We start from the raw sequence: 22,202 nt of genomic DNA on the forward strand, positions 1-22,202 counted from the left end.
TCTTGGAAACAGAGGTGCTGCTGGCACACTGGACTGCTCTGAGTGGCCAGTGCCACCAGGTGACGTCAGAGACTCCTTGTGATAGGCTCCTTCAGGTGTTAGTAGCCTTTCCTCTCTCCTAGGTAGCCAAACCCTCTTTTCTGGCTATTTAGGGTCTCTGTCTCTGGGGAAACTTTAGATAACGAATGCATGAGCTCAGCCGAGTTCCTCTGCATCTCCCTCTTCACCTTCTGATAAGGAATCGACCGCTGACCGCGCTGGAAGCCTGCAAACCTGCAACATAGTAGCAAAGACGACTACTGCAACTCTGTAACGCTGATCCTGCCGCCTTCTCGACTGTTTTCCTGCTTGTGCATGCTGTGGGGGTAGTCTGCCTCCTCTCTGCACCAGAAGCTCCGAAGAAATCTCCCGTGGGTCGACGGAATCTTCCCCCTGCAACCGCAGGCACCAAAAAGCTGCATTACCGGTCCCTTGGGTCTCCTCTCAGCACGACGAGCGAGGTCCCTCGAATCCAGCGACACCGTCCAAGTGACCCCCACAGTCCAGTGACTCTTCAGCCCAAGTTTGGTGGAGGTAAGTCCTTGCCTCACCTCGCTGGGCTGCATTGCTGGGAACCGCGACTTTGCAAGCTTCTCCGGCCCCTGTGCACTTCCGGCGGAAATCCTGTGTGCACAGCCAAGCCTGGGTCCACGGCACTCTAACCTGCATTGCACGACTTTCTAAGTTGGTCTCCGGCGACGTGGGACTCCTTTGTGCAACTTCGGCGAGCACCGTTTCACGCATCCTCGTAGTGCCTGTTTCTGGCACTTCTCCGGGTGCTACCTGCTTCAGTGAGGGCTCTTTGTCTTGCTCGACGTCCCCTCTCTCTGCAGGTCCAATTTGCGACCTCCTGGTCCCTCCTGGGCCCCAGCAGCGTCCAAAAACGCCAAACGCACGATTTGCGTGTAGCAAGGCTTGTTGGCGTCCATCTGGCGGGAAAACACTTCTGCACGACTCTCCAAGGCGTGGGGGATCCATCCTCCAAAGGGGAAGTCTCTAGCCCTTGTCGTTCCTGCAGTATTCACAGTTCTTCAGCCTAATAAGAGCTTCTTTGCACCAACCGTTGGCATTTCTTGGGCATCTGCCCAGCTACGAGCTGCTTGTGACTTTTGGACTTGGTCCCCTTGTTCCACAGGTACCCTCAGACAGGAATCCATCGTTGTTGCATTGCTGATTTGTGTTTTCCTTGCATTCTCCCTCTAACACGACTATTTTGTCCTTAGGGGAACTTTAGTGCACTTTGCACTCACTTTTCAGGGTCTTGGGGAGGGTTATTTTTCTAACTCTCACTATTTTCTAATAGTCCCAGCGACCCTCTACAAGGTCACATAGGTTTGGGGTCCATTCGTGGTTCGCATTCCACTTCTAGAGTATATGGTTTGTGTTGCCCCTATCCCTATGTTTCCCCATTGCATCCTATTGTAACTATACATTGTTTGCACTGTTTTCTAAGACTATACTGCATATTTTTGCTATTGTGTATATATATCTTGTGTATATTTCCTATCCTCTCACTGAGGGTACACTCTAAGATACTTTGGCATATTGTCATAAAAATAAAGTACCTTTATTTTTAGTATAACTGTGTATTGTGTTTTCTTATGATATTGTGCATATGACACTAAGTGGTACTGTAGTAGCTTCACACGTCTCCTAGTTCAGCCTAAGCTGCTCTGCTAAGCTACCATTATCTATCAGCCTAAGCTGCTAGACACCCTATACACTAATAAGGGATAACTGGGCCTGGTGCAAGGTGCAAGTACCCCTTGGTACTCACTACAAGCCAGTCCAGCCTCCTACATACAGACCCTATGTGGATCTGTTTTAGCCTTCTTTCTGCCACAAGAAGGACATTTATCAAAAAGTGAAGGCATTTCTAACTAGAAAAACCTCAAAATTCTGTCAGAATTTAACAGAAATCAGTAGAAAATGATCACTCAAAGGTAAAAACGTCGAGAGAAAATGAAATTGAGAAGATATTTCAATGAATTTCTGTCACAAAAAGCTTTGTGAGGTAGAGCTCAATGCTTCAGGGTCCTGTCAGCAGGAGCCGGAAAAAAGAACTGAGGCAACTGCCTGTTGCTGTGCATGATGGGATACAGGAAGACTTTGCTTTTCTTAAAGGCACAGCTCTATTTACATTCTGTATAATGGCAGCCTATGGGCTACACTGCCCTGCATTGTTTTATTCTCATCAGAGGTGTAAATAAAGTATGAGAATGTATTTGTTATTACATTTCTAGAATAAATAGGTGTTTGAACATGAATTTACACTACTATTGATTTTCTTTTCAACAATTTGGCCTGTGTAGCTGTTCACATAGGCTGCACAATGTTATTCTTAAGTGTTTTTGACAGACCTTTTTCTTCAAACGGCTGGTGTTTGCACTTAAGAATATACTTCACATCAGTGCTCCGGGGTCCCCGCAGGCGCGCGGAACTATTCAGTGCTTATGACTATACATGGAAATCCCCTACGAGAGAATTGTCCGTTAGGACCTGAACAGACTGACCGCGAAGGGATGGGAGGAAGGCCTTGAGAGCCAGACGTACCGCCCGCAACTCCAACAGATTGATATGAAAAATCTGTTCCTCTGGAGACCAAAGCCCTTTGATCTCCAGATCCCCCAGATGAGCTCCCCACCCTAGAGTGGAAGCATCCGTTATGACCGTGGTCACTGGTGGTGACTGCGTGAACGGCTTTCCTTGTGAAAGATTGTTGCCCGCAATCCACCACTTCAAGTCCGCAGCAGCATCTCTGGAGATCTTGACAGAACCTTCGAGATCTCCTCTGTGTTGAGACCACTGCCTTCGGAGGCACCACTGAAGAGCCCTCATGTGCCAGCGAGCATGCGTGACCAACAGTATGCAGGAGGCAAACAGACCGAGCAGACGAAGGACCTTGAGGACTGGAACGACCGCTCCATTTCGAAACATTGGAACCAACTCCTGAATATCTTGAACCCGCTGAGGCGGAGGAAAGGCTCGATTCAATGTTGTATCCAGTACTGCCCCTATGAACAGGAGGCGTTGAGAGGGCTCTAGGTGAGATTTGGGCACGTTCACCGAAAAGCCCAGGTCGAACAACAATTGGGTTGTTGACTGCAGATGATGCAACACAAGCTCCGGGGACTTGGCTTTGATCAACCAGTCGTCCAAGTAAGGGAATACCTCTATCCCCGTCCTTCTGAGCTCTGCCGCAACCACCGACATCACCTTCGTGAAGACTCGGGGTGCCGAAGTAAGACCGAACGGGAGGACCGCAAACTGATAGTGCTGCGACCCCACCACAAACCGGAGATACTTCCTGTGCGACTTGAGTATCGGGATATGAAAATAAGCATCCTGCAAGTCGACAGACACCATCCAATCTCCATTGTTCAACGCCAAAAGCACCTGAGCTAGGGTCAGCATCTTGAACTTTTCCTGTTTGAGGAACCAATTCAAGATCCTCAGGTCCAGGATTCGTCTCAACCGACCATCCTTCTTGGGAATCAGGAAGTACCTCGAGTAACAACCCCGACCCTTTTCCTGCTCTGGAACCAACTCCACCGCGCCCTTTAAAAGGAGGACTTGAACCTCCTGTTCTAACAACAGGAGGTGTTCTTTTGAACAATAAGATGGGCGGGGCGGGATGGGGGGTGGAAACTCCAGAAAGGGAAGGGTGTAGCCTTTTCCCACAATGCTGATAACCCAAGTGTCTGATGTAATAGCCTCCCACTTGTGAAGAAAATGCAGTAACCTTCCCCCTACAGGAGAGGAGTGAGTGGGAATTGCTGGAAGCCTAAGGCTGCTTCCCCTGCTGCACCCCTCCAGAGGACGAGGAAGAGGCAGAGTGCTGCTGAGAGGCTCCCCTGGTGCGGGCCCTACCCCTCCCTCTAATTGATCTAAAAGTGACAGAAGAGGCAGGTTGCTGGAATCTCCCCCGAAAGGAAGAGGAGGAAGAGCCACGTCCAAATCCACGAAACCTCCTAAAAAACCTGGAGGAGGCAGAAGAAGCAGCTTGCAGCCCTAATGACTTGGCTGTGGCCCCGCTTTCTTTAAACCTTTCCAAGGCCGAATCCGCTTTGGCTCCAAAATGTTTGTCCCCATCAAACGGGAGGTCCAACAGGGTCGACTGCACGTCCGCAGAGAACCCTGAGTTGCGAAGCCAAGCCTGTCTCCTCGCAACCACAGCCGTGCCCATCGCCCTAGCCACTGAGTCAGTCGTATCCAACCCAGATTGGATAACCTGGGTTGCAGCAGCCTGGGCATCCGAGACGATATTCAAAAGTCCTTGGGGAAGCTCCGTATGTGATGATGTTATCTCGTCCATAAGAGCATAGATGTACCTCCCCAAGATACATGTCGCGTTGGTGGACTTCAGCGCCATGCTGCAGGACGAGAATATTTTCTTGGATTGTGAGTCCAACTTCTTGGAGTCTCTATCCCCCGGCACCGTTGGAAAACATCCAGGCGCAGATCTAGAGGAACAGGGGGCTTGGACCACCAAGCTCTCTGGCGTAGGGTGCCTGGACAGAAAGCCAGGGTCAGATGGTGCAGCCCGATACCTCCTGGCCACAGCCCTATGAACAGCTGAGGAACATACCGGCTTCTTCCACACCTCCAACACCGGATCAAGCAAAGCCTTGTTGAATGGTAAAAGAGGCTCTGCTGCAGTAGAGGCCGGATGTAGGACCTCAGTCAACAAATTCTGTTGCCTCCACTACCGGCAAAGGTAGTTCAAGAAAGTTAGCTGCCTTTCTTACTACAGCGTGAAAAGTGGCTGCCTCCTCAGTATACTCCCCTGGAGATGACAAGTCCCACTCAGGGGAAGTATCCAGCCCACTCGCTGTATCCAGACCATGAAGACCCTCGCCAGAATCCTCAATCTCTCCTTCCTCCAAGACCCGTTGGTATTCCTGCTCCTCCAAGAGACGGAGAGCACGCCTCCTAGAATGTAGTCTCTCTTCGATATGCGGCGTCGACATGGCATCCGCCGAAGTCGAGGATCAGCGCCGATCTCCGGATCCATCCGACGCCATGTCCGGCGCCACAGGCAGCTTCGACGCCGAGGTAGGAGCGGGATGAAGAGAGGCACGTCTTGCAGTCTCAGATGGACCTGCCGGAGTCACTGGTCGAAACCCCGAAGTCGATGGGATGGAAACCTCCGGGGCTGAAACCTCTGGAGCCACCGGAGCGGACACCGGAGCCGACACCGGCGCCGAGCCCACATTCCCTAAGGGGAGAAAGGGCATGAAGGGTGCTGGCCGTAGCGGCACCGGAGCACCCAAGGTGAAGGCCAACGGCCCCGAAGGACCAGTTGGAGCACCTCCTGGAGCCATCTGCTGGAAGATGGTATACATCGCATTCAAAAATGCGGTATTATCGGCTCCAGGGGCAGGAAAAGCCGGATACTGGGGTGCCTGGATGGAAGGCGACCCCGATGTCAGCCTCGACGTCTGCGATGCCGGAGAAAACACCTGAGGCTGTGTCACTTCAACCACTGAAGAAGTATGCCCAGGCAAAGTCGGCGAAGCCGGAGAAGGCAACAGCGTCGATGGATGTGGAGTGACTGTGGGACTGACCTCCCAAGTCTTACGACGCCGAGCCGAAGGCGACCTCGATCGAGACCTCTCTTTGCTGGAATGGCGCTGTGAATCCCTACGGCGCCGGGAGTCTCGATGACGCCGATGAGACTTCGGCGAGGAGGACTTTCTATGACGCTTCTTCTCCTTCCTTTTCGACTTCGCCATGAAGAGTTTAGCCTCTCGTTCTTTTAGGGCCTTGGGATTCATGTGTTGACATGAATCACATGTTGCGACGTCATGGTCGGAGCTTAAGCACCATAAACAGTCCGAATGTGGGTCAGTAACGGACATCTTGCCCCCACACTCCCGACAGGGCTTGAAACCAGACTTCCTCTGAGACATAGTAACCTCAGAGAAAATTCACGCAGCAGAAAAACACACTGTAACTTCGAAAGCAACAGTACCTCCCTCGAAGATAACTGTTTCGAACGCACGGAAAAAAGGGAACTGACGTCGGCACGTCGGCGAGGACCTCTTATTGCCCGCATGACGTCAGACGGCATCGCGTGGGCAAGTGAAGACGTCCTCGTCGACGTGCAGAAGCTGAGAAGAAGATTTCCGTTGAATGCTGGCACCATGGGAGTATTCATTAGGTGAGGAATCCACAGGTAGTTGTATCCATCAGAAGCAAAACTTTTTGGTTAGGTGTCCATACACTGAACTTGTTTTGTATATTTGTCTCTTATGAAAAGTACAAAATGACAAAGTGGTAAGTAGTTAAGCTCAGCAGTGTCTGCTTCCAGCTCCTCTGGTGTAGGTTCTGCACAGGGAGGAAATTCTTCTTCCTCAGAAGTTGAATCCACTGTAGAGGGAGGGATAGTAGGTAGTGTTTTACCTTTACTAACCCTAGCTTTAGGGAGCACTTGGTCCATTGTTCCAGGATCCAAGTCACCCTGTCCTTTTTGTTTTTTGGCCTGAGCCCTGGTCAAAGCAAAAATATGCCCAGGAATGCCCAGCATTGCTGCATGAGCCTCCAACTCCACTTCTGCCCAAGCTGATGTCTCTAAATCGTTCCCTAGTAGACAGTCTACAGGTAAATCTGAGGCAACCACAACTTTCTTTGGACAAGTAACACCCCCCCCCACCCCACCCCCAGTTCAGATTCACAACAGCCATGGGGTGGCTAAGAGTGTTGTTATGAGTATCAGTCACTTGGTACTGGTGACCAAGTAGGTGTTGTTCAGGGTGGACCAGTTTCTCTATTACCATGGTAACACTGGCACCTGTGTCCCTGTAGGCCTAAACCTCAACACCATTTATTAGGGGAAGTTGCTTGTACACATCCATATTAAGGGGACAAGCAAACAAGGTGGCCAAATCAATGGCACCTTCAGAGACTAACACAGCCTCTGTGGTCTCCCTAACAAGACCAACCCCAACTAAATTACCAAAAGTGAGCCCAGCTACTCCCTTGGATTGGCTATTAGTAGGTTTGCTCCCACCACCACTGCTATTACTAGGGGCACTAGGTGTAGCAGCAGGGGTTGTGGTAGTGGTAGGCTTGGTGCTTTTCTTTGGACAACTGGCATCAGTTGTCCAATGGCCTTTTACTTTACATAAATAGCACCATGGTTTCTTTACTTGATTAGAAGAGGATTTGGGCCCACCACCCCCACCAGAGTGTTTTTGTGGGCCTGATGAAGACTCATTTTTAGATTTGTCCCCACCCTTGTCTGAAGACTTACCATCCTTTTTCTTGCCATCCTTGTCACCCCCTGTATGAACTTTTCTGTTCACTCTTGTTCTGACCCATTTGTCTGCCTTCTTTCCCAATTCTTGGGGAGAGGTCAGATCTGAGTCCACTAGATACTGGTGCAACAAATCAGGCACACAATTATTAAGAATATGCTCTCTCAGGATTAAGTTATACAGGCTTTCATAGTCAGAAACTTTACTGCCATGTAACCACCCCTCCAAGGCCTTCACTGAATGGTCAACAAAGTCTACCCAGTCTTGTGAAGACTCCTTTTTGGTTTCTCTGAACTTGATCCTGTACTGTTCAGTGGTTAAGCCATAACCATCTAGGAGTGCATTCTTAAGAACTGTAAAATTATTGGCATCACTTTCTTTCACAGTAAGGAGCCTATCCCTACCCTTTCCACTGAAAGATAGCCAAAGGATAGCAGCCCACTGCCTTTGAGGGGCCCCCTGTACAACACAGGCCCTCTCAAGTGCAGCAAACCACTTGTTAATGTCATCCCCCTCCTTGTAAGGGGGAACTATCTTGTGCAGATTCCTAGAATCATGCTCTTTTACAGGATTACTATCTGTAATACTGCTGCTGCTACCATGGGGTCCAAACCCCAACCTCTGTCTTTCTTTTTCTAAGTCAAATGCTTTTCTGTCTAGATCCAGCTGTTGCTTTTTAAGCTTCAGCCTGGACTCTTCCACTCTCAATCTATTGAGTTCCCTCTCTAACACTCTGTCATCAGGGTGGGTGGGTTGGGCATGCTTAGACACAGAAGAATGGTGTGAATGGACAGAGGGAGACCTGTCCCTAACAGATGGCACTCTAACAACCTGGCCTAAAGGAGTAATCTCCCTACTGTGATGAGAACTCACATAAGTACCAGTCCTGCTAGGTGGACTGCTAAGGGGCAGGTTGGGAAGGTTCCCATCTAACACTTTTGCTGGGGCTACCCCAGAGTCAGAGTGTGAACCATCAGCTAATCTGTCACCTGATGTGCCAGCTATGGCCTTATCATGTTCAATGAGCATATTAACCAACAATTCTCTAGATGGATTCTTCCCTACCCCTAAATCTCTATCAATGCAGAGACTCCTTACACCTTTCCAGTTAAGGTGGTCATAAGCTGTGCTGGCCAGATCCAGAGTTTGACCTGTACCAGACATGAAAAGGGACAGAAAAAGAAAGAAAAAGTTTCAGAACTTTTTAAGGAACAGAAAAAAAGACTTTTTCAACTTTTAAGAAACGTTTTGAAAGTTTTAGAGGTACTTTTCAGCACTTAGCAATAGACTAAGAGAAGAAAAGCAAAACATTTTGGTTAGGTGTACATACACTGAACTTGTTTTGTATATTTTTCTCTTATGAAAAGTACAAAATGACAAAGTGGTAAGTAGTTGCAAGTACTTATCCCACCGCTGCACAACCAATGTAGGAGGCTGGCCTGGTTTGTAGTGGTACCAAGGGGTACTTACACTCTGCACCAGGTCCAGTTATCCCTTATTAGTGTAGAAGAGGTGTCTAGCAGCTTAGGCTGATAGAAAAGGTAGCTTAGCAGAGCAGCTTAGGCTGAACTAGGAGACATGCAAAGCTCCCACTATACCACTGGTGTCATATGCCCAATATCATAAGAAAACACAATACACAGATATACTAAAAATAAAGGTACTTTATTTTTATGACAATATGCCATAAGTATCTCAGTGAGTACCCTCAGTATGAGGATAGCAAATATACACAAGATATATGTACACAATACCAAAATTATGCAGTAATAGCAATAGAAAGCAATGCAAGCAATGTACAGTCACAATAGATTGCAATGAGAGCAAATAGGTATAGGGGCAACAAAACCCATATACTCTGGAAGTGGAATGCGAACCACGAATGGACCCCAAACCTATGTGAGCTTGGAGAGGGTCGCTGGGACTGTAAGAAAACAGTGAGGGTTAGAAAAATAGCCCACCCCAAGACCCTGAAAAGTAGGTGTAAAGTGCACCTAAGTTCCCCAGAGAGCAGAGAAGTCTTGATAGGGGAATTCTGCAAGGAAGACCAACACCAGCAATACAACAACGATGGATTTCCGGACGAGAGTACCTGTGGAACAAGGGGACCAAGTCCAAGAGTCACACTCAAGTCGGGAGTGGGCAGATGCCCAGGAAATGCCAGCTGTGGGTGCAAAGAAGCTGCCACCGGATGGTAGAAGCTGTGGATTCTGCAAGAACGAAGAGGACTAGGAACTTCCCCTTTGGAGGATGGATGTCCCACGTCGTGAAGAAGCTTGCAGAGGTGTTTCCACGCAGAAAGACCGCAAACAAGCCTTACTAGCTGCAAGGGTCGCGGTTAGGGTTTTTGGATGCTGCTGTGGCCCAAGAGGGACCAGGATGTCGGCAACTGCGTGAGGAGACAGAGGGGGCGTCCAGCAAGACAAGGAGCCCACTCAGAAGCAAGCAGCACCCGCAGAAGTGCCGGAACAGGCACTACGAGGAAGAGTGAACCGGAGCTCACTCGAAGTCACAAAAGAAGGTCCCACGACGCCGGAGGACAACTCAGGAGGTCGTGCACTACAGGTTAGAGTGCCGGGGACCCAGGCTTGGCTGTGCACAAAGGAAATCCTGGAAGAGTGCACAGGAGCCGGAGCAGCTGCAAATCACGCGGTACCCAGCAATGCAGTCTAGCGTGGGGAGGCAAGGACTTACCTCCACCACACTTGGACTGAAGAGTCACTGGACTGTGGGAGTCACTTGGACAGAGTTGCTGAGTTCCAGGGACCACGCTCGTCGTGCTGAGAGGGGACCCAGAGGACCGGTGATGCAGTCTTTTGGTGCCTGCGGTTGCAGGGGGACGATTCCGTCGACCCACTGGAGATTCCTTCGGAGCTTCTAGTGCAGAGAGGAGGCAGACTGCCCCCACAGCATGCACCACCAAGAAAACAGTCAAGAAGGCCGCAGGATCAGCGATACAAGGTTGCAGTAGTCGTCTTTGTTACTTTGTTGCGGTTTTGTAGGCGTCCAGAGCAGTCAGCGGTCGATTCCTTGGCAGAAGGTGAAGAGAGAGATGCAGAGGAACTCTGATGAGCTCTTGCATTCGTTAGCTAAAGAAATCCCCAAAGCAGAGACCCTAAATAGCCAGAAAAGGAGGTTTGGCTACCTAGGAAGGAGGATAGGCTAGCAACACAGGTAAGAGCCTATCAGAAGGAGTCTCTGACGTCACCTGCTGGCCCTGACCACTCAGAGCAGTCCAGTGTGCCAACAGCAACTCTGTTTCCAAGATGGCAGAGGTCTGGAGCACACTGGAGGAGCTCTGGGCACCTCCCAGGAGAGGTGCAGGTCAGGGGAGTGGTCACTCCCCTTTCCTTTGTTGAGTTTCGCGCCTGAGCAGGGCTGGGGGATCCCTGAACCGGTGTACACTGGCTTATGCAGAGATGGGCACCATCTGTGCCCATCAAAGAATTTCCAGAGGCTGGGGGAGGCTACTCCTCCCCAGCCCTGACACCTTTTTCCAAAGGGAGAGGGTGTAACACCCTCTCTCTGAGAAAGTCCTCTGTTCTGCCTTCCTGGGCCAAGCCTGGCTGGACCCCAGGAGGGCAGAAACCTGTCTGAGGGGTTGGCAGCAGCAGCAGCTGCAGTGAAACCCCGGGAAAGGTAGTTTGGCAGTACCCGGGTCTGTGCTAGAGACTCGGGGGATCATGGAATTGTCTCCCCAATGCCAGAATGGCATTGGGGTGACAATTCCATGATCTTAGACATGTTACATGGCCATGTTCGGAGTTACCATTGTGACGCTATACATATGTAGTGACATATGTATAGTGCACGCGTGTAATGGTGTCCCCGCACTCACAAAGTCTGGGGAATTTGCCCTGAACAATGTGGGGGCACCTTGGCTAGTGCCAGGGTGCCCACACACTAAGTAACTTAGCACCCAACCTTTACCAGGTAAAGGTTAGACATATAGGTGACTTATAAGTTACTTAAGTGCAGTGGTAAATGGCTGTGAAATAATGTGGACGTTATTTCACTCAGGCTGCACTGGCAGGCCTGTGTCAGAATTGTCAGAGCTCCCTATGGGTGGCAAAAGAAATGCTGCAGCCGATAGGGATCTCCTGGAACCCCAATACCCTGGGTACCTCAGTACCATTTACTAGGGAATTATAAGGGTGTTCCAGTATGCCAATGTGAATTGGTGAAATTGGTCACTAGCCTGTTAGTGACAATTTGGAAAGTAAAGAGAGAGCATAACCACTGAGGTTCTGGATAGCAGAGCCTCAGTGAGACAGTTAGTCATAACACAGGTAACACATTCAGGGCACACTTATGAGCACTGGGGCCTTGGCTGGCAGGGTCCCAGTGACACATACAACTAAAACAACATATATACAGTGAAATATGGGGGTAACATGCCAGGCAAGATGGTACTTTCCTACACTCTAACACTAGGTAGATGCAGGAAGAGCCTAGCCAAGCATGGTACAAACAGCTGTAACACTAGGTAGATGAAGGACGAGCCTAGCCAAGCAGGATACAAACAGCCATAACACTAAAGAATGCAGGGGAAGTACAGCCAAGCAGGATACAAAAAGTTGTAACACTAAGTACATGCAAGGTGAGCCCAACCACTGAGGATGCTAACAGATGTCACAATTAGTTGATGCGTGATGAGCCCGGCCTCACAGGGTGTACAAAATCACTGCACCAGCTAGCTACACTCAGCAGTGTTCCTACTAGTGCAGTAGAAAGGGAGCGCCAAAGTGTCCATTATCGTGTTCCTTTGGTGTTTTGGGGTGTATTACATTTGTGTACTCCTTGACACCTGTCATCTTACGTAATTGTCCATGAGATCAGGATGGTCCTTCTCGAGGCCATCGTCCAGAATGGTGACCACAACTCCTCTGCCGGTATACCCGAGGCTCCAAGCGGTGAGAACATTCAGATCGGGAATGACATCGTTGTTCTGCAATAAAACCACAATGGGGCACATTAGCAATCGGGATATCCTAGGCTTTCACCCCTCACCCCTCTAATGATTAACAGCAACCTCGAACAACATAATCACAAACATCCGGCCCCCAGGCCCATCACCAACAGAGTGGACTGAAGAACCATCAGTAACCAGCAAACAAAAACCCCTTTAACTGAAAGCTGCCCTGGCACAATCACTGATGAGCTGTCCTAGTACCATCACCATTTTGTTAGCTGTCCCAGCACCCTCACCATGAGCTGTTCCATCACCTTCACACGAGCTGTCCCATCATTTTCACACATGAGCTGCCCCAGCACCTTCATGTATGAGTGTTCCTATCACCTTTAGACATGAGCTGTCCCGTCACCCTCACATATAAGCTGTCCCAGCACCGTCGCCCATGAGCAGTCCCATCACCTTCACACATTAGTTGTCCCATCACCTTCACACATAAGCTGTTCCAGCACACTCACCCATGAGCTGTCCCATCACCTTCATATATGAGCTGTCCCAGCACCTTCATGTATGAGCTGTCCCATCACCTTTAGACATGAGCTGTCCCATCACCCTCACACCTGAGCTGTCCCATCACCCACAAACGAGCTGTCCCAGCACCCTCACCCATGAACTGCCTCACCACCTTCACATATGAACTCTCCCATCACCTTTATATGGGAGCTGTCTGTAGGAGGCTGGCCTGGCTTATAATGGGTACCTGATGGTACTTATACCTTGTGCCAGGTTGTAGGAAAGTACCATCTTGCCTGGCATGTTACCCCCATTTTTCACTGTATATATGTTGTTTTAGTTGTATGTGTCACTAGGACCCTGTCAGCCAGGGCCCCAGTGCTCATAAGTGTGCCCTGTATGTGTTACCTGTGTAGTGACTAAGGGCCTGATTCTGACCCCGGCGGTCCGGGGGCCAGGGTCGGCGGGAGCACCGCCAACAGGCTGGCGGTGCCCCGCAGGGCATTCTGACCGTGGCGGTTTGGCCGCGGTCAGAAAGGGAAAACCAGCGGTCTCCCGCCCGTTTTCCGCTGCCCTATTGAATCCTCCATGGCGGCGCAGCTTGCTGCGCCGCCATGGGGATTCTGACACCCCATACCGCCATCCTGTTCCTGGCGGTTCTCCCGCCAGGAACATGATGGCGGAATGGGGTGTCGCGGGGCCCCTCGGGGCCCCTGCAGTGCCCATGCCAATGGCATGGGCACTGCAGGGGCCCCCATAAGAGGGCCCCAAAAAGAATTTCAGTGTCTGCTTTGCAGACACTGAAATTCGCGACGGGTGCCACTGCACCCGTCGCACCTTCCCACTCCGCCGGCTCAATTCTGAGCCGGCGTCCTCGTGGGAAGGTTGTTTTCCACTGGGCTGGCGGGCGGCCTTTTGGCGGTCGCCCGCCAGCCCAGTGGAAAACCCAGAATCACCGCAGCGGTCTTATGACCGCGGAGCGGTGTTCTGGACGGGGGAACTCTGGCGGGCGGCCTCCGCCGCCCGTCAGGGTTAGAATCACCCCCTAACTGTCTCACTGAGGCTCTGCTAATCAGAACCTCAGTGGTTATGCTCTCTCATTTCTTTCAAATTGTCACTAACAGGCTAGTGACCAATTTTACCAATTTACATTGGCTTACTGGAACACCCTTATAATTCCCTAGTATATGGTACTGAGGTACCCAGGGTATTGGGGTTCCAGGAGATTCCTATGGGCTGCAGCATTTTTTTGCCACCCATAGGGAGCTCTGATAATTCTTACACAGGCCTGCCACTGCAGCCTGAGTGAAATAACGTCCACGTTATTTCACAGCCATTTTACACTGCACTTAAGTAACTTATAAGTCACCTATATGTCTAACCTTTACCTGGTAAAGGTTAGGTGCAAAGTTACTTAGTGTGAGGGCACCTTGGCACTAGCCAAGGTGCCCCCACATTGTTCAGGGCCAATTCCCCGGACTTTGTGAGTGCGGGGACACCATTACACGCGTGCACTACATATAGGTCACTACCTATATGTAGCTTCACAATGGTAACTCCGAATATGGCCATGTAACATGTCTATGATCATGGAATTGCCCCCTCTATGCCATCCTGGCATAGTTGGCACAATCCCATGATCCCAGTGGTCTGTAGCACAGACCCTGGTACTGCCAAACTGCCTTTCCTGGGGTTTCACTGCAGCTGCTGCTGCTGCCAACCCCTCAGACAGGTTTCTGCCCTCCTGGGGTCCAGCCAGGCCTGGCCCAGGATGGCAGAACAAAGGACTTCCTCTGAGAGAGGGTGTTACACCCTCTCCCTTTGGAAAATGGTGTGAAGGCAAGGGAGGTGTAGCCTCCCCAGCCTCTGGAAATGCTTTCATGGGCACACATGGTGCCCTTTTCTGCATAAGCCAGTCTACACCGGTTCAGGGACCCCTTAGCCCTGCTCTGGCGCAAAACTGGACAAAGGAAAGGGGAGTGACCACTCCCCTGACCTGTACCTTCCCTGGGAGGTGCCCAGAGCTCCTCCAGTGTGCTCCAGGCCTCTGCCATCTTGGAAACAGAGGTGCTGCTGGCACACTGGACTGCTTTGAGTGGCCAGTGCCATCAGGTGACGTCAGAGACTCCTTCTGATAGGCTCCTTCAGGTGTTGCTAGTCTATCCTCTCTCCTAGGTAGCCAAACCCTCTTTTCTGGCTATTTAGGGTCTCTGTCTCTTGGGATTCCTTAGATAACGAATGCAATAGCTCATCCGAGTTCCTCTGCATCCCTCTCTTCACCTTCTGCCAAGGAATCGACTGCTGACCGCACTGGAAGCCTGCAAAACTGCAACATAGTAGCGAAGACGACTACTGCAACTCTGTAACGCTGATCCTGCCGCCTTCTCGACTGTTTTCCTGGTGGTGCATGCTGTGGGGGTAGTCTGCCTCCTCTCTGCACTAGAAGCTCCGAAGAAATCTCCCGTGGGTCGACGGAATCGTCCCCCTGCAACCGCAGGCACCAAAGAACTGTATCACCGGTCCCCTGGGTCTCCTCTCAGCACGACGAGCGAGGTCCCTTGAATCCAGCAACTCTGTCCAAGTGACTCCCACAGTCCAGTGACTCTTCAGTCCAAGTTTGGTGGAGGTAAGTCCTTGCCTCCCCAAGCCAGACTGCATTGCCGGGAACCGCGACTTTTGCAGCTACTCCGGCCTCCGTGCGCTTCCGGCGGAAATCCTTTGTGCACAGTCCAGCCTGGGTCCACGGCACTCTAACCTGCATTGCACGACCTCCTAAGTTGTTCTCCGGCGACGTGGGACTCCTTTGTGCGACTTCGGGTGAGCACCGTTTCACGCATCCTCGTAGTGCCTGTTTCTGGCACTTCTCTGGGTGCTGCCTGCTGCTGAGAGGGCTCCTTGTCTTGCTCGACGCCCCCTCTGTCCCCTGACGCAATTGGCGACATCCTGGTCCCTCCTGGGCCACAGCAGCATCCAAAAACACTAACCGCACGATTTGCAGCTAGCAAGGCTTGTTGGCGGTCTTTCGGCGGGAAAACACTTCTGCACGACTCTCCACGGCGTGAGGGATCCGTCCTCCAAAGGGGAAGTCTCTAGCCCTTGTCGTTCCTGCAGAAACCTAAGCTTCTACTGTCCAGTAGCAGCTTCTTTGCACCCACAGCTGGCATTTCCTGGGCATCTGCCCATCTCCGACTTGCTTGTGACTTTTGGACTTGGTCCCCTTGTTCCACAGGTACCCTCGACTGGAAATCCATCGTTGTTGCATTGCTGGTTTGTGTCTTTCCTGCAGAATTCCCCTATCACGACTTCTATGTCCTTTGGGGAACTTTAGTGGACTTTGCACTCACTTTTCAGGGTCTTGGGGTGGGCTATTTTTCTAACCCTTACTATTTTCTAATAGTCCCAGCGACCCTCTACAAGGTCACATAGGTTTGGGGTCCATTCGTGGTTCGCATTCCACTTTTGGAGTATATGGTTTGTGTTGCCCCTATCCCTATGTGTTCCCATTGCATCCTATTGTAACTATACATTGTTTGCACTGTTTTCTAATACTATTACTGCATATTTTTGGTATTGTGTACATATATCTTGTGTATATTTGCTATCCTCATACTGAGGGTACTCACTGAGATACTTTTGGCATATTGTCATAAAAATAAAGTACCTTTATTTTTAGTATATCTGTGTATTGTGTTTTCTTATGATATTGTGCATATGACACTTGTGGTACTGTAGGAGCTTCACTCGTCTCCTAGTTCAGCCTAAGCTGCTCTGCTAAGCTACCATTATCTATCAGCCTATGCTGCTAGACACCCTATACACTAATAAGGGATAACTGGGCCTGGTGCAAGGTGCAAGTACCCCTTGGTACTCACTACAAGCCAGTCCAGCCTCCTACACAGGCCCAGTTATCCCTTATTAGTAGATTATTAGTGTTCTAGCAGCTTAGGCTGATAGAGGTAGCTATAGCAGAGCAGCTTAGGCTGAACTAGGAGACATGCAGAGCTCCTACTATACCACTTATATCATATAGTACTATATCATAAGAAAGACAATACTCAGAGTTACTAAAAATAAAGGTACGTTATTTTACTGACAATGTGCCAAAAATATCTCAGAGGATATACTCCCTTAGGAGGTAAGTAAAATACACAAAATATAAACACAAACCAAAATCAGGTAAGTAAACAGTTAGAAAAGCAGTGCAAACACTGTAGAACACAATAGAATGCAATAGGCCTAGGGTGTGAGAAAGTAGCCTCTTTCTAGCCTTGTTACCCCCACTTTTGGCCTGTTTGTGAGTATATGTCAGGGTGTTTTCACTGTCTCACTGGGATCCTGCTAGCCATGGCCCAGTGCTCATAAGTCTGTGGCCTATATGTAAGTGTTCTCTGTGTGATGCCTAACTGTTTCACTGAGGCTCTGCTAACCAGAACCTCAGTGGTTATGCTCTCTCTTTACAAATTGTCACTAACAGGCTAGTGACCAATTTCACCAATTCACATTGGCATACTGGAACACCCTTATAATTCCCTAGTATATGGTACTGAGGTACACAGGGTATTGGGGTTCCAGGAGGTCCCTATGGGCTGCAGCATTTCTTTTGCCACCCACAGGGAGCTCTGACAATTCTTACACAGGGCGGCCACTGCGGCCTGAGTGAAATAACGTCCACGTTATTTCACAGCCATTTACCACTGCACTTAAGTAACTTATAAGTCACCTATATGTCTAACCTTTACCTGGTAAAGGTTGGGTGCTAAGTTACTTGGTGTGTGGGCACCCTGGCACTAGCCAAGGTGCCACCACATCGTTCAGGGCAAATTCCCCGGACTTTGTGAGTGCGGGGACACCATTACACACGTGCACTATACATAGGTCACTACCTATGTACAGCGTCACAATGGTAACTCCGAACATGGCCATGTAACATGTCTAAGATCATGGAATTGTCACCCCAATGCGACAATTCCATGATCCCCCGAGTCTCTAGCACAGACCCGGGTACTGCCAAACTGCCTTTCCCAGGGTTTCATTGCAGCTGCTGCCAACCCCTCAGACAGATTTCTGCCCTCCTGGGGTCCAGCCAGGCTTGGCCCAGGAAGGCAGAACAAAGGACTTCCTCAGAGAGAGGGTGTTACACCCTCTCCCTTTGGAAAAAGGTGTCAGGGCTGGGGAGGAGTAGCCTCCCCCAGCCTCTGGAAATGCTTTGATGGGCACAGATGGTGACCATCTCTGCATAAGCCAGTCTACACCGGTTCAGGGATCCCCCAGCCGTGCTCTGGCGCGAAACTGGACAAAGGAAAGGGGAGTGACCACTCCCCTGACCTGCACCTCCCAGGGGAGGTGCCCAGAGCTCCTCCAGTGTGCTCCAGACCTCTGCCATCTTGGAAACAGAGGTGCTGCTGGCACACTGGACTGCTCTGAGTGGCCAGTGCCAGAAGGTGACGTCAGAGACTCCTTCTGATAGGCTCTTACCTGTGTTGCTAGCCTATCCTCCTTCCGAGGTAGCCAAACCTCCTTTTCTGGCTATTTAGGGTCTCTGCTTTGGGGAATTCTTTAGATAACGAATGCAAGAGCTCATCAGAGTTCCTCTGCATCTCTCTCTTCACCTTCTGCCAAGGAATCGACCGCTGACTGCTCAGGACGCCTGTAAAACCGCAACAAAGTAGCAAAGACGACTACTGCAACCTTGTATCGCTGATCCTGCCGCTTTCTCGACTGTTTTCCTGGTGGTGCATGCTGTGGGGGTAGTCTGCCTCCTCTCTGCACTAGAAGCTCTGAAGAAATCTCCTGTGGGTCGACGGAATCCTCCCCCTGCAACCGCAGGCAACAAAAGACTGCATCACCGGTCCTCTGGGTCCCCTCTCAGCACGACGAGCGTGGTCTGGAACTCAGCAACTCCAAGTGACTCCCACAGTCCAGTGACTCTTCAGTCCAAGTTTGGTGGAGGTAAGTCCTTGCCTCCCCACGCTAGACTGCATTGCTGGGTACCGCATGATTTGCAGCTGCTCCGGCTCCTGTGCACTCTTCCAGGATTTCCTTTGTGCACAGCCAAGCCTGGGTCCCCGACACTCTAACCTGCAGTGCACAACCTCCTGAGTTGTCCTCCGGCGTCGTGGGATCTTCTTTTGTAACTTCGGGTGAACTCCGGTTCAATCCTCTTTGTAGTGCCTGTTCCGGCACTTCTGCAGGTGCTGCCTGTTTCTGTGAGGGCTCCCTGACCTGCTGGGCGCCCCCTCTGTCTCCTCATCCAAGTGGCGACATCCTGGTCCCTCCTGGGCCACAGCAGCATCCAAAAACCCTAACCGCGACCCTTGCAGCTAGCAAGGCTTGTTTGCGGTCTTTCTGCGTGGGAACACCTCTGCAAGCTTCTTCACGACGTGGGACATCCATCCTCCAAAGGGGAAGTTCCTAGTCCTCTTCGTTCTTGCAGAATCCACAGCTTCTACCATCCAGTGGCAGCTTCTTTGCACCCTCAGCTGGCATTTCCTGGGCATCTGACCAATCTTGACTTTGTCGCGACTCTTGGACTTGGTCCACTTGTTCCACAGGTACTCTCGTCCGGAAATCCACCTTTGTTGCATTGCTGGTGTTGGTCTTCCTTGCAGAATTCCCCTATCACGACTTCTGTGCTCTCTGGGGAATATGGGTGCACTTTACACCTACTTTTCAGGGTCTTGGGGTGGGCTATTTTTCTAACCCTCACTGTTTTCTTACAGTCCCAGCGACCCTCTACAAGCTCACGTAGGTTTGGGGTCCATACGTTATTCGCATTCCACTTTTGGAGTATATGGTTTGTGTTGCCCCTATACCTATGTGCTCTCATTGCAATCTATTGTGACTGTACATTGCTTGCATTACTTTCTATTGCTATGACTGCATATTTTTGGTATTGTGTACATATATCTTGTGTATATTTGCTATCCTCATACTGAGGGCATTCACTGAGATACTTTTGGCATATTGTCATAAAAATAAAGTACCTTTATTTTTAGTATATCTGTGTATTGTGTTTTCTTATGATATTGTGCATATGACACCAGTGGTATAGTAGGAGCTTTGCATGTCTCCTAGTTCAGCCTAAACTGCTCTCCATAGCTACCTTCTATCAGCCTAAGCTGCTAGAAACACCTCTTCTACACTGATAAGGGATAACTGGACCTGGTGCAGAGTGTAAGTACCTCTTGGCACCCACTACAAACCAGGCCAGCATCCTACATTGGTTGTGCAGCGGTGGGATAAGTACTTGCAACTACTTACCACTTTGTCATTTTGTACTTTTCATAAGAGAATAATATACAAAACAAGTTCAGTGTATGTACACCTAACCAAAAAGTTTTGCTTTTCTTCTCTTACTCTATTGCTAAGTGCTGAAAAGTACCTCTAAAACTTTTAAAAAGTTCTAAAAAGTTGAAAAAGTTTTTTTCTGTTTCCTTAAAAAGTTCTGAAACTTTTTCTGTCCCTTAAACCTTTTTCTATCATGTCTGGTACAGGTCCTACTCTTGATCTGGTCAGCTCTGCTTATGACCACCTTAGCTGGAAAGGTGTAAGGGGTCTCTGCATTAATAGAGGTTTAGGGGTAGGGAAGAATCCCTCTAGAGAATTGTTGATTAACATGCTCATTGAGAATGATAAGGCCTTAGCTGGCACATCTGTTGAGAAGTTAGGAGATAGTTCACACTCTGATTCTGGGGCAGCCCCAGCAAGAATGATAGATGGTATTCTTTCCAACTTGCCCCTTAGCAGACCACCTAGAATAACTGGTACTAATGTGAGTTCTCATCACAGTAGGAATGTCATTCCTGCAGGTCAAGTTGTCAGAGTGCCAACTGTTAGGGACATTTCTCCCTCTGTTCATTCACACCATTCTTCTGTGTCTAAGCATGCCCAACCCACCCACCCTGATGACAGAATGTTAGAAAGGGAGCTCAATAGATTGAGAGTCGAAGAGACCAGGCTGAAGCTTAAGCAGCAACAGCTGGCTCTAGACAGGGAAACTTTAGACTTAGAAAAAGAAAGACAGAGGTTTGGGTTTGGACCCCATGGTGGCAGCAGCAGTATTACAGATAGTAATCCTGTGAAAGAGCATGATTCTAGGAATCTGCATAAGATAGTTCCCCCTTACAAGGAGGGGGATGACATTAACAAGTGGTTTGCTGCACTTGAGAGGGCCTGTGTTGTACAGGGGGTCCCTCAAAGGCAGTGGGCTGCTATCCTATGGCTATCTTTCAGTGGAAAGGGTAGGGATAGGCTCCTTACTGTGAAGGAAAGTGATGCCAATAATTTTACAGTTTTAAAGAATGCACTCTTGGATGGGTTTGGCTTAACCACTGAACAATACAGGATTAAGTTCAGAGAAACCAGAAGAATAAGTTACTTACCTTCGGTAGCGCTTTTTCTGGTGGATACAGTTACTACCTGTGGATTCCTCACCAAAACAATTCTCCCCTTGCGCCAGCCTTCGACGGAAATTTCTTCTAGCTCTGCACGTCGACGATGACGTCACAATCGCCCGAATCCACGCGACGCCACATGACGTCATCTAGGCAATAAGAAGCCGTCGTCAACGTGCAGACGTCAGTTATCACCATTTTTTACGTGCCATAGAGGCGAACAGGTTAAACCTAAAGAGCACACATTAATACATAATAGACGAAAATAAAACATTTAATATAAAACTTAATATATATCACAGTTATGAATGCTCAATTCGAGATAGAAATAAATAAATATATATGTAAAATTCCAATACAAAAAGTCCTTTTCACTATCTTAGACTGCTAAGGAAAAGTATATGCAACGAATACAACCATATGCATGTGAAAGCTATATACATATATATACAAGTCCAAGGATGCGCACCCAAAGAGATCCTGGTTTGACCAGTCAGGGAACGGGGAGGTGGGTGGGACCGTGAGGAATCCACAGGTAGTAACTGTATCCACCAGAAAAAGCGTTACCGAAGGTAAGTAACTTATTCTTCTGATGGATACACCTACCTGTGGATTCCTCACCAAAAGAATAGAGTCCCCAAGCAGTATAACCTCCGGTGGTGGGTGCCCGAATGGTCAAACCAAGAAATCTTGCAGCACCGAGCGAGCAAAATGGCCATCCCTCCTGACCTCAGAGTCCAAACAGTAATGCTTGGCAAAAGTATGGAGGGATGCCCAGGTCGCTGCCCTGCAGATGTCAGCCACAGGAACACCTCTAGCCAAAGCCGATGAAGCTGCTTTGGCCCTGGTGGAATGGGCACGAAGCCCCACAGGTGGATCTCTCTTCGCCAAAGAATAGCAGATCTTAATACATAGAATGACCCACCTGGATAGAGTTCTCTTGTGGACCGCTCTACCTTTCCTCTTCCCCACGTATCCAACGAAGAGCTGTTCATCCTGTCTGAACTCTTTCGTCCTTGCGACGTAGAAGCTCAGTGCTCTTCGCGGATCCAGCCGGTGGAGCCTCTCTTCCTCCTTGGATGGGTG

At 49.7% G+C, this 22,202-nt stretch overlaps 1 protein-coding gene across 1 annotated transcript in view; it reads right to left on the bottom strand.

Moving 5' to 3' along the window:
* Positions 1-22,202, bottom strand: part of PCSK4 (proprotein convertase subtilisin/kexin type 4) — a 2,195,633-nt gene that overhangs the window by 1,756,924 nt on the left and 416,507 nt on the right. Inside the window, exon 4 of the mRNA XM_069215864.1 lies at positions 12,118-12,246. Within this exon, the coding sequence (XP_069071965.1) occupies positions 12,118-12,246 (129 nt within the window). The remainder of the gene's footprint in view (positions 1-12,117; positions 12,247-22,202) is intronic.

Source organism: Pleurodeles waltl, chromosome 12, assembly GCF_031143425.1.
Source record: "Pleurodeles waltl isolate 20211129_DDA chromosome 12, aPleWal1.hap1.20221129, whole genome shotgun sequence".
Lineage (NCBI taxonomy): Eukaryota > Metazoa > Chordata > Amphibia > Caudata > Salamandridae > Pleurodeles > Pleurodeles waltl.